Source organism: Coregonus clupeaformis, unplaced genomic scaffold (assembly GCF_020615455.1).
Source record: "Coregonus clupeaformis isolate EN_2021a unplaced genomic scaffold, ASM2061545v1 scaf1013, whole genome shotgun sequence".
Classification (NCBI taxonomy): domain Eukaryota; kingdom Metazoa; phylum Chordata; class Actinopteri; order Salmoniformes; family Salmonidae; genus Coregonus; species Coregonus clupeaformis.
This window is the reverse complement of record NW_025534467.1, coordinates 151470-164371: the sequence shown is the minus strand read 5'-3', so window position 1 is coordinate 164371 and position 12902 is coordinate 151470. Positions and strand designations below refer to the sequence as shown.

The window sequence follows — 12902 nt, the reverse complement described above, 5'->3', positions numbered from 1 at the left end:
TCTCTTGTCTGTGTAGATCAGGGTTCCCCAACTGGCGTCCAGAGGGCCGAATTTGTACCGCAGGTGTTTTTAATTGTTGGACATAAAAAAAAAAAGTTAAAACACCGGGAAATCAGCTCCAAGTTATTTTTATTTGGGATATCTGTTCCCAAGTATTGCCATGTATAATAGAGAGACACATGACCATATACAAATGTAAGCAAGGTTTGGAATTATTATGTTTTAGTCAAATATTATATATGTTTGGGCTACTTGCGGTCAATTTGCAGTCTACAAATTATTTGTAGTTATGTTCCGGCCCCCCAACCATCCACTCAAGAAAAAATCGGCCCGCGCCTGAATCTAGTTGGTGATCCCTGGGGTAGATCGTGCAAGTCGTCTACTGCAGAAGTCTTCAGTTCGTGCACGACTCTTGCCTCCGCAGTGCACTGCTGGATACCGCTCAGTACAGTCAGTCTGCGCGGGGACGCTGTACGCACGCACCAGTGACCTGCCAAAGCGACGCATCTCACTCTCAAAAGGTCTCGAACGCTACACCGCAGCGAAGAGCATGGGGAATTCACTGCGGACTCATTGATAAAGAATTGCCACTGGAATTAAAATGAACAATTCGTCCTGTATGTTCCTTTGCAGTATCCACTTAGTATAGTCTATTTGTTTATGACACTGTAGGAAACCGAAGCATGATGGGTACCTTATCGTTGGTGATGTTGTTTGGAGTGGTAAGTAGTGGCATGATTTATAACTCTGATTTCATAAAAAATATATTTCATTTTTATTGAATAGCTAGCATGGGAGAAACGTGTTCATTGTTGGCATTTTATTACTCTGCGTTATAACACTGGAGTTGTATTGGACTGGGGATCCCTGCACTGTCCCGCGTATTTCTCCAACTAATGCTGGCAAATTAGTCACGATACTAATCTGAGGAGAGATGCTGGAGGGAAGGTGCTTATCACCCCTCATCTCAGAACTGATCATAATAAACCGTATGTGTATTTTATAATAACACCGTGCTCTTCATCTATATCCTTTATAGAACAACCATCCTGGAAGGTTTTCATAGGCAGGTGCCATAGTCCAAGGTTCCTTTTAGAATTGTTGGATTTCATAGCAGGTCCATTCATTAAAAACTGTTATAAGATCACATATGGACTGAAATGTAAAAAGCTGTTTCATATATGCATACTCAGTGTTGGCGAAGCTACTCAGAAAATATAGTTGACCAAGCTACCAATTACTTCACACTGGAAGAAGTTAATCTACCCTTAAGAACAAATATTTTACTTAACTAAAGTTACTTTGAAAAAGTAGTTCACTACATCCAAACTACTTCTTGAAAAACATTAATATGTAAATCTGAAATGTCATAGACTACAAATTGCAGGAACAGATCACTTTGAGGTCATATGATAACAGAATGTGTAATTTAACCTAATAAACACAAAAACAAATGTTCCAAGTGAGAATTAGGCAGGTCTGATGCCGAAAAAATAAAGGAAATCATTGCCTACTTCACCCATATACCCAGTTTAACTACTTCCTTTGTGAAGTCATTGGTAGCTTGGTAAACTATATTTTCAGAGTAGCTTCCCCAACATTGAGTATGCATATATGAAACAGATCTGTACCATTTACTGATGACTGACCAAACCCTTTAAATTTCAGTCCATATGTGCTCTAATAACAGTTTTTATAAATGGACCTGCAATGAAATCCTAAAGTCCCCATATTTCCTTTTCCTTTTTTGGCAGTAGGCTTCTGTTGAAGTGGAGGTAGTGTCTTATCTGAAGTGCAAAATGTTTTGAGCAATTCATGACATGCATGTGAATTTTCGATAGTTGGGTGATGATAATGATAATGGTGATGGTGATGATGACAAACTATTTGCTATTATTTGGGAAGTGGCTGTCATGGGCTAATCTTCCTGATATGCCTAAACCTGCTGGTCTAGTGGCTGTCATGGGCTAATCCTCCTGATATGCCAAGACCTGCTGGTACAATAAGGCTTGTTCATTCACTCACCATGTGAACAGCCCTATACATGACTCAGGAGAAGTCTGTTTTGACAGCTTCTTTACAACATTGTGGTAGTATTGTTTGTAGAATTAGATTGAGAAATATTGTTTTTTTATTTCACCTTTATTTAACCAGGTAAGCCAGTTGAGAACAGGTTCTCATTTACAACTGCGACCTGGCCAAGATAAAGCAAAGTAGTGCAATAAAAACAACACAGAGTTACATATGGGGTAAAAAAAACATAAAGTCAGAAATACAACAGAAAATATATATACAGTGTGTGCAAATGTAGCAAGTTATGGAGGTAAGGCAATAAATAGGCTATAGTGCAGAATAATTACAATAGTATTAACACTGGAATGCTAGATGTGCAAGAGATGATGTGCAAATAGAGATACTGGGGTGCAAAAGAGCAAAATAAATAACAATATAGGGATGAGGTAGTTGGGTGGGCTAATTTCAGATGGGCTGTGTACAGGTGCAGTGATCGGTAAGGTGCTCTGACAACTGATGCTTAAAGTTATTGAGGGAGATAAGAGTCTCCAGCTTCAGAGATTTTTGCAATTCGTTCCAGTCATTGGCAGCAGAGAACTGGAAGGAATGGCGGCCAAAGGAGGTGTTGGCTTTGGGAATGACCAGTGAGATATACCTGCTGGAGCGCAGACTACGGGTGGGTGCTGCTATGGTGACCAATGAGCTAAGATAAGGCGGGGATTTGCCTAGCAGTGATTTATAGATGGCCTGGAGCCAGTGGGTTTGACGACGAACATGTAGTGAGGACCAGCCAACAAGAGCGTACAGGTCACAGTGGTGGGTAGTGTATGGGGCTTTGGAGACAAAACGGATGGCACTGTGATAGACTACATCCAATTTGCTGAGTAGAGTGTTGGAGGCTATTTTGTAAATGACATCGCCGAAGTCAAGGATCGGTAGGATAGTCAGTTTTACGAGGGCATGTTTGGCAGCATGAGTGAAGGAGGCTTTGTTGCGAAATAGGAAGCCGATTCTAGATTTAACTTTGGATTGGAGATTCTTTATGTGAGTCTGGAAGTTGAGTTTACAGTCTAACCAGACACCTAGATATTTGTAGTTGTCCACATACTCTAGGTCAGACCCGTCGAGAGTGGTGATTCTAGTCGGGTGGGCGGGTGCTAGCAGCGTTCGATTGAAAAGCATGCATTTAGTTTTACTAGTGTTTAAGAGCAGTTGAAGGCAGTTGAAATAGTCTCTAATTGACTATGAAATCGGGGAGAGTGCAAAGCAGGAATGTCAAGGCTGGGGATGTGACCTGGTGTGTGTATGTGTGTGTGTGTGTGTGTGTGAGGGCATTGCCTTATTCTACACTTTTGAGTTGAAGACTTAAAGCCAATTTATGCTTGATCCGAAAATGTGGTCGGAGGCTCCGTATGGATGGTGTGACGCAATTGCAGAGTTTCCGGAGGGGAGGCATGCAGAGACCAAATTAAGCTCTGTACCGCATCGCCGTGCGCCTCTCAAATTTTGTGACAATGCGGAGGGCTCCATATAGCTCCGCATTGACATGATTGGTTCATGGTGGGTGAGGGCAGGAGGTCCTGTATAAACACAAACTCACTTCCATGACAACGTCCTTCACAACAGTTCTGCGCTGCTCCGCGAAGCTCAAGAAGTATGAATGCCCTGACTTCTGCAGAGGCCATATCACCCTAAATGCTGCACGGCCAATGCAGACGTCGGATTGACCATGCAGCACCTTTCAGTCACTCAGATCATGTTGAGGGTAGCAGGCTCCTTATCAGAGGTGAGGCTGGTAATTGCCAGTTTATTTCACTGACAAGATGGACACAAATACAGATAAACTCGGGGGTTTGGGCGGCATTCCAAGTTCACATTCACCGACCTGGTGATTTTAATCTATGACCATATTCAAATAAAAACAGAGGTTTAGAGCCAATGTTTGCATAAATTAGGAAGGATAAGAAAAGGTGCTGATGTGTGGTTTAGCAATGCTTTGGGAAATTCTCCAACAGAGGGAGACATGACATGAGTAGAGGGGCCAGGGGTGCAACTTTCACTGGGGACGGAGGGGGGTGACGGGGGACGGGGGACATGTCCCCCCCACATTCTGAAATTGTATTTTTGTCCCCCCCTGTTTTATCATTGGAATGTGATACAAAACAAAGGTGTGCTTTAGGACCATGCGGATGCCTCCGAGCGGGCGGGTAGGCTGTTTGGAGTGTTTATCCAACTGGGGGGAGGGGGGCAGGAGAGAAAGACAGGAGATAGAGAGAGGGAGGAGAGAGAGAGGGAGGAGAGAGAGAGAGAGAGAGAGAGAGGGAGGAGAGAGAGAGGGAGAAATGTACAGAGCGTTTGAGAGTCGATCGACAGAGAGAGAGAGCTGTGCTGGTGGCTGCTCTCAGTGCATCTGTTTCTGAATGAAAGCAGGGGCTGAGGGAGGGTGAGAGAGGGAGACAGTTAAAGAGAAAGAGAGAAGACCAGCAGTTTTTCTTAGTAAAATGTGAGGCATTAAACGTTAAAGCATTTCAGTCTAATGATTTTGATGATTATGACCTCAGAATGTGCTTCACATTATTGTTTCCTTATTTAAATGTATTGTACGTATGAAAACATGCTTTAGTCCTGTGCCTGTGAAGCTGTTTGGCATTTATATCAGAGTGAGAGAGAGGAAGTGACAGAGAAGGGGAGAGAGAGGGAGAGTGGAGAGAGGCAGTGAGAAAAAGAGTGGAAATAAAAAGAGAAAGAGAGAAGATTGTGTGTAGCAGGAAGCAGCGTGTGTGTGTGTGTGTGCGTGTGCGTGTTTTGTGTGTGTGCGTGTGTGAATTTATAGTTAAGTTGCGCAATATGAGGAATCGTTATGCAAATTACAGAGAGGAATCTGCCTTTTACCACACTTAGCAATTAGAGAGAAAAACAAGGAAGTTAACTCTCCCAGGGCCTCCATCAATAGTACTGAGTCTGACCAATAGCCCCGTAGACAGCTCCGTTTGTCTTGGCCTTCAAGAAAAAGATACGTTTCTCAAACGCGTTACTTCCAGGAACAGTCCCACCTGGACTTGCAGTATGCTCTAGCCAGCGGTACTCGACTAACGTTTGCACTACAAGCAGAATAAATAAGGAGGAGAGTAACCCCTATGTGGTCCTCTGTAGCTCAGCTGGTAGAGCACGGCGCTTGTAACGCCAAGGTAGTGGGTTCGATCCCCGGGACCACCCATACACAAAAAAATAATAATGTATGCACGCATGACTGTAAGTCGCTTTGGATAAAAGCGTCTGCTAAATGGCATATTATAAAACACAAATCAAGTGTTTTACAAATGTAGATCTTCTCCTTATGAATGAATGGGTTCAGGAGTCTTTGCAGACACACTGAGAGCTGCAGTGTGAAGGGCAGCAGGCTGGAGATGGATGATCAGAACAGGAATTCTGGGGGGAAGCGAGTGTGTATGGGGGGATATATTGAAGTGCTAACATGCAACATGAGGTTGTGCGTTAGGCGCATATGTTTCTAGGTGTTACTAGTACCAGTCATGGGTGAGCACCGGGAGGCTTGCCTTTATGTGCCTTTAAAGGCTCTCTGAGGTTGGGACAATGTATTGCTCTGTAGAAGAATTTGTCTCTGATTTGGATGTAGACAAAATGATTTAATGCCATGATAAGAGGTTAGATTAGGAACATGATTGTAATACACATCTGGCTGTCATTTTTGCCTCCAAAACGTTCCCCTCAATGGGTGCCCTCTGCTTTAACCCCCTTCTGTCTGTTCCTCTGTCTGTGCCAGGTTGGGGTATTGCTGGCTTCTAAGACGGAGTGGGCGGTGCAGGTGCCCTGTGAGTCAGGCCAGTACACCAAGAGTGGAGCGTGCTGTGAGGAGTGCCCACCTGGAGAGGGGGTGGTGAGGAAGTGTGGTGCCAACCAGACCGTCTGCGCCCAGTGCCTGGACAGTGAGTACATCCCTCAAATGCAAAAGTGCACATCTATACAGACATATACACAGGCACACAGGCACACACACACACAGCTATTTTCAGGTGCACAACTACAGGTTTTTTTCTGGATCAAAAAGGGGCTTATGTGGTGGGTGTGGTGGGCGTGGCAGGAGGCATGGCAGGGGGCACAGTTGGCCCGTCGGCGCGACAGAATTTTAGAAGCCCCCATCTTGGTGGTGTAGAGAAATTTTTGAATTTTTGAGCCAATTTCCTGCAATTCTACACATTTTTCCATGGAGCAGAGATACATTTTTGCCGTTTTAAAGTTAATTTCCTGCAATTCTACACATTTTGCCATGCAGCTGAGAGAAAACATTGCAGTTTTAAAGCAAATTTTCTGCGATTCTACATATTCTACCAAGGAGCTGAGAGAATTTTGCAGTTTTAAAGCAAATTTCCTGCAATTCAATGCATTTTGCCATGGCTACTGCTGTGTTCTTTTGCTCAAACATAATAACAAAATCTATACTGCTAAATTCATTATTTTTTGAATTTTCAATTCTCCCTGATTGTCTAGCTTTTATTTTGGGGATGTTAGTTCTCCAATATTATATTATAAAAAAATATATAGGTCCATTATATTTATTACATACTTTATATCTGGTTTTAGTTGTTTAAGTTTAGACGGAAAGTGTTTTTCCATCCCGAAAATGTATATAAAATGTAATAAATAAATATATATATATTTGATAATTTTTACACTGTTTGGACTTATATTTATTGCATACTTTATACCTGGTTTTACACTGTTTGGACTTATATTTATTACATACTTTATATCTGGTTTTAGTAATTTAAGTTTAGACTGAAAGTGTTTTTCCATCCAGAAAATGTAGAAAAAAAGTAATATCTCAGACTGCCCATCTTAATCTTTTATTTTTATTGGCCAGTCTGAGATATGGCTTTTTCTTTGCAACTCTGCCTAGAAGGTCAGCATCCTGGAGTCGCCTCTTCACTGTTGACGTTGAGACTGGTGTTTTGCGGGTACTATTTAATGAAGCTGCCAGTTGAGGACCTGTATTTGTATTTGTCATGCACCGGGGCCTCCCACTCCTCTTTCTATTCTGGTTAGAGCCAGTTTGTGCTGTTCTGTGAAGGGAGTAGTACACAGTGTTGTACAATATCTTCAGTTTCTTGGCAATTTCTCGCATGGAATAGCCTTCATTTCTCAGAACAAGAATAGACTGACAAGTTTCAGAAGAAAGTTATTTGTTTCTGGCCATTTTGAGCCTGTAATCGAACCCACAATTGCTGATGCTCCAGATACTCATCTAGTCTCAAGAAGGCCAGTTTTATTGCTTCTTTATTCAGCACAACAGTTTTCAGCTGTGCTAACACAATTGCAAAAGGGTTTTCTAATGATCAATTAGCCTTTTAAAATGATAAACTTGGATTAGCAAACACAACGTGCCATTGGAACACAGGACTGATGGTTGCTGATAATGGGCCTCTGTACGCCTATGTAGATATTCATTTACATTTACATTTTACATTTACGTCATTTAGCAGACGCTCTTATCCAGAGCGACTTACAATTTGGTGCATTCACCTTATAGCCAGTGGGATAACCACTTTACAATGTTTGTTTTTTTTTTGGGTGGGGGGGTTAAAGGGGGGTAGTAGGATTACTTTATCCTATCCCAGGTATTCCTTAAAGAGGTGGGGTTTCAAATGTCTCCGGAAGGTGGTGAGTGACTCCGCTGTCCTGGCGTCGTGAGGGAGCTTGTTCCACCATTGGGGTGCCAGAGCAGCGAACAGTTTTGACTGGGCTGAGCGGGAACTGTGCTTCCGCAGAGGTAGGGGAGCCAGCAGGCCAGAGGTGGATGAACGCAATGCCCTCGTTTGGGTGTAGGGACTGATCAGAGTCTGAAGGTACGGAGGTGCCATTCCCCTCACAGCTCTGTAGGCAAGCACCATGGTCTTGTAGCAGATGCGAGCTTCAACTGGAAGCCAGTGGAGTGTGCGGAGGAGCGGGGTGACGTGAGAGAACCTGGGAAGGTTGAACACCAGACGGGCTGCGGCATTCTGGATGAGTTGTAGGGGTTTAATGGCACAGGCAGGGAGCCCAGCCAACAGCGAGTTGCAGTAATCCAGACGGGAGATGACAAGTGCCTGGATTAGGACCTGTGCCGCTTCCTGTGTAAGGCAGGGTCGTACTCTCCGAATGTTGTAGAGCATGAACCTACAGGATCGGGTCACCGCCTTGATGTTAGCGGAGAACGACAGGGTGTTGTCCAGGGTCACGCCAAGGCTCTTCGCACTCTGGGAGGAGGACACAACGGAGTTGTCAACCGTGATGGCGAGATCATGGAACGGGCAGTCCTTCCCCGGGAGGAAGAGCAGCTCCGTCTTGCCAAGGTTCAGCTTGAGGTGGTGATCCATCATCCATACTGATATGTCTGCCAGACATGCAGAGATGCGATTCGCCACCTGGTTATCAGAAGGGGGAAAGGAGAAGATTAGTTGTGTGTCATCTGCATAGCAATGATAGGAGAGGCCATGTGAGGATATGACAGAGCCAAGTGACTTGGTGTATAGCGAGAATAGGAGAGGGCCTAGAACTGAGCCCTGGGGGACACCAGTGGTGAGAGCACGTGGTGCGGAGACAGCTTCTCACCACGCCACTTGGTAGGAGCAACCGGTCAGGTAGGACGCAATCCAAGAGTATGCCGCGCCGGAGATGCCCAGCTCGGAGAGGGTGGAGAGGAGCATCTGATGGTTCACAGTATCAAAGGCAGCAGACAGGTCTAGAAGGACAAGAGCAGAGGAGAGAGAGTTAGCTTTAGCAGTGCGGAGAGCCTCCGTGACACAGAGAAGAGCAGTCTCAGTTGAATGACCAGTCTTGAAACCTGACTGGTTTGGATCAAGAAGGTCATTCTGAGAGAGATAGCAAGAGAGTTGGCTAAAGACGGCACGCTCAATAGTTTTGGAGAGAAAAGAAAGAAGGGATACTGGTCAGTAGTTGTTGACATCAGAGGAATCGAGTGTTGGTTTTTTGAGAAGGGGTGCAACTCTCGCTCTCTTGAAGACGGAAGGGACATAGCCAGCGGTCAAGGATGAGTTGATCAGCGAGGTGAGGTAAGGGAGAAGGTCACCGGAGATGGTCTGGAGAAGAGAGGAGGGGATAGGGTCAAGCGGGCAGGTTGTTGGGCGGCCGGCCGTCACAAGTCGCAAGATTTTATCTGTAGAGAGAGGGGAGAAAGAAGTCAAAGCATAGGGTAGGGCAGTGTGAGCAGGACCAGCAGTGTCATTTGACTTAATAAACGAGGATCGGATGTCGTCAACCTTCTTTTCAAAATGGTTGACGAAGTCATCCACAGAGAGGGAGGAGGAGGGGGGGGGGATTCAGCAGGGAGGAGAAGGTGGCAAAGAGCTTCCTAGGGTTAGAGGCAGATGCTTGGAATTTAGATTGGTAGAAAGTGGCCTAAGCAGCAGAAACAGATGAAGAAAATGTAGAGAGGAGGGAGTGAAAAGATGCCAGGTCCGCAGGGAGTCTAGTTTTCCTCCATTTCCGCTCGGCTGCCCGGAGCCCTGTTCTGTGAGCTCGCAATGAGTCATCAAGCCACGGAGCTGGAGGGGAGGACCGAGCCGGCCGGGAGGATAGGGGACATAGAGAGTCAAAGGATGCAGAAAGGGAGGAGAGGAGGGTTGAGGAGGCAGAATCAGGAGATTGGAGGGAGAAGGATTGAGCAGAGGGAAGAGATGATAGGATGGAAGAGGAGAGAGTAGCGGGAGAGAGAGTGTAGTATATTAAAATTATGTCTTTGTTAACGGTTTTTCATGAAGAAATGGAAGGTTGATTATTGCTATCAAGAGGGAAGGTTTTAGCGTGACGTCACATATGACAAACAGGAAGTGGGTGGTAAGATACGGGGATTGAACAGTAGAGGGAGCTATTCAACTCTTGGAAGGCTATATAAAGGGGGGAGCAACGACGGAGAGTTAGAATGCAGCAAGATTTAATTGGGTCTGGTTCTCCGGACATTGTGTCTGTACTTACGCTGGAACCTCGTGGTTTGAATAAAGGCCTTTGAACGCGATACAGCCTAAGCAGACTCTTTTAATTGATGGTAACACCTACGATTGACGTATACTACAAGAGAGCAAAGGTTGCGACGGCGCATTACCATCTGAGTAGGGGCAGAGTGAGTAGTGTTGGAGGAGAGCGAGAGAGAAAAGGATACAAAGTAGTGGTTGGAGACATGGAGGGGAGTTGCAGTGAGATTAGTAGAAGAACAGCATCTAGTAAAGATGAGGTCAAGTGTATTGCCTGCCTTGTGAGTAGGGGGGGACGGTGAGAGGGTGAGGTCAAAAGAGGAGAGGAGTGGAAAGAAGGAGGCAGAGAGAAATGAGTCAAAGGTAGACGTAGGGAGGTTGAAGTCCCCCAGAACTGTGAGGGGTGAGCCATCCTCAGGAAAGGAACTTATCAAGGCATCAAGCTCATTGATGAACTATCCAAGGGAACCTGGAGGGCGATAAATGACAAGGATATTAAGCTTAAATGGGCTAGTGACTGTGACAGCATGGAATTCAAATGAGGAGATAGACAGATGGGTCAGGGGAAAAATAGAGAATGTCCACTTGGGAGAGATGAGGATTCCTGTGCCACCACCCCGCTGACCAGATGCTCTCGGGGTATGCGAGAACACATGGTCAGACGAGGAGAGAGCAGTAGGAGTAGCAGTGTTTTCAGTGGTAATCTATGTTTCCGTCAGCGCCAAGAAGTCGAGGGACTGGAGGGTAGCATAGGCTGAGATGAACTCAGCCTTGTTGGCAGCAGAACAGCAGTTCCAGAGGCTGCCTGAGACCTGGACCTCCACGTGGGTGGTGCGTGCAGGGACCACCAGGTTAGAGAGGCAGCAGCCACGCGGTGTGAGGCGTTTGTATAACCTGTGCGGAGAGGAGAGAACAGGGATAGACAGGCATAGTTGACAGGCTGCAGAAAATGGCTACAATAATGCAAAGGAGATCAGAATGAAATGAACTAAACATCTGGGAAAAGAGAGAGCGGGGCCTCCCTCACCACAACACCCAAATATAACTCTCCCAACTTCCACCTCAGAAACTATAATTGTTGTAAACTACAGCGGTTCAATGTTTTCTAGGAATAGACTAACTTAGTTTATTCAGCTAGCTAACTTGGTACAGTATTGTTCCGTGAAAATCGTCCAGGGCACCTAGTCATAAGACGCCACAGCCAGCTAGCATGCCGGACTCCAACAACACGGTTTAGCACCAATACTCGGCCACAACAAACCACCAGTGTGTCAACACGCCAAGCAGATCGTTCGTGTCCGTGTCTAACGTTGTGGGTTAGTCCCGACAGCTTGAGCGAGTCCGTCGCCAACTTATTCAGCCAGTTAGTTAGCTAGAATAGTTAGCATACTAGCTAGCCATTGCTTTCAGACAAAGAAGAAACCCCTCCTTTCACGGCACGAACACACAGAGAGAGCCAAGCTAACGTTAACTAGTCACCCATGTCCCGAATTCATTGAACGACTCTGGCTACCAATATGTAAAAACAAAACATAAATGTAGGTTATGACTTACCCCTAGCAGCTACTGTTAGCTAGCCAAGTGCAAAGCTAGCCACTGAATTGACTCAGCCAGTTCGCGTCTGTTCGCTAGGTCGTTCCAGCTATTGTTTACTAGTAGCTATCCAGGTAGCAACAAGCTAGCTAAATTTCAAGCACAGTAGCCACTTACTACCTAACGTTAACGGTTCAGACAATGAGGTTAGAAAACAGCTGAATGGTAGGCATTATTGTATGTAATTATTGTAGGCAGCCAGCTGGCGTAATTACAGGCACTCTCAGGCGTGAAACAACTATACCGTTGCTAATAGTTGCCAGTAGCTACCCGCCAGCTAGTCCAGGTAGTGGGTTAGCTAGCTAGCTTCGTGCTTCACTGGGCTCAGGCGAATACAATACTAACCTACAATAATTACATACAACAACCCACGATAACTACCTACAATACCTAACTACAATCTAAATACATAGTTTAAGCTTTACTCGACAAAGCCCAAACTATGTATAAAGCCAAGCTTACCCGACGACCTCACCCGACGACCTCACCCGACAACAAAGAATATATTCCATTAAAAATCTGCAGTTTCCAGCTACAATAGCCATTTACAACATTATCAATGTCTACACTGTATTTCTTTCGAAAAACAACGACATTTCTAAGTGACCCCAATCTTTTGAACGGTAGTGTATATAAATTATTTAATGTCACCTTATATGCACTCATTAACACCATCAATGCCAATTTACACATTAATACCCCACCATATAAAACCATCAACTCAAAACAGAAATAAGCCTGAACAAAAATGTTACTGTCCAATTTGCACTTTACAAAAAAAAAGCCTTCTGTCCCTGTTTTAATAACATAGTGTTCTTTAGAAACAGGCAGGAATTCCTGTGTTTGATGGCTGTAAGTGGGGCCAAATGTGTTCACTTACAACTCAGGCTGAAAACCATTAGCACTGATTCAGAGGGAGGATAACACGGGACGGGAGAGGTGCCAATGTTGCGCTAGAACCTTTATGCAAACATTTTCAATTTTTTTAAAAACATGTTTTAGTCATTTAGCAGACGCTCTTATCCAGAGCGACTTACAGTTAGTGAGTGCATACATTTTTCATACTGGCCCCCCGTGGGAATCTAACCCACAATCCTGGCGTTGCAAGCGCCATGCTCTACCGACTGAGCTACAGGAGGCCCCAAACAAACATATGCATTTCATCTTAGGGCTTGTTTCACCATTTTCCCTCTCTTTCTCTTTTACTCTCTTTCTGTTGTTGTCCTTTACAGTAGTTAAGATGCTCCTATGTAGTATTTGTGAGAACACAGAGTAGAAGTCAAAGTGTAGTTCTCATAGGTCACTGCA

At 44.8% G+C, this 12902-nt stretch overlaps 1 protein-coding gene across 1 annotated transcript in view; it reads left to right on the top strand.

The window, feature by feature from the left end:
• Nucleotides 1-398: 398 nt before the first annotated feature.
• The window catches only part of LOC121568888 (tumor necrosis factor receptor superfamily member 16), a 54401-nt gene continuing 41897 nt past the window's right edge, over nucleotides 399-12902 (top strand). Inside the window, exons 1-2 of the mRNA XM_041879358.2 lie at nucleotides 399-722; nucleotides 5798-5960. Coding sequence (XP_041735292.2) covers nucleotides 684-722; nucleotides 5798-5960 — 202 coding nt within the window. The 5' untranslated portion in view covers nucleotides 399-683. The remainder of the gene's footprint in view (nucleotides 723-5797; nucleotides 5961-12902) is intronic.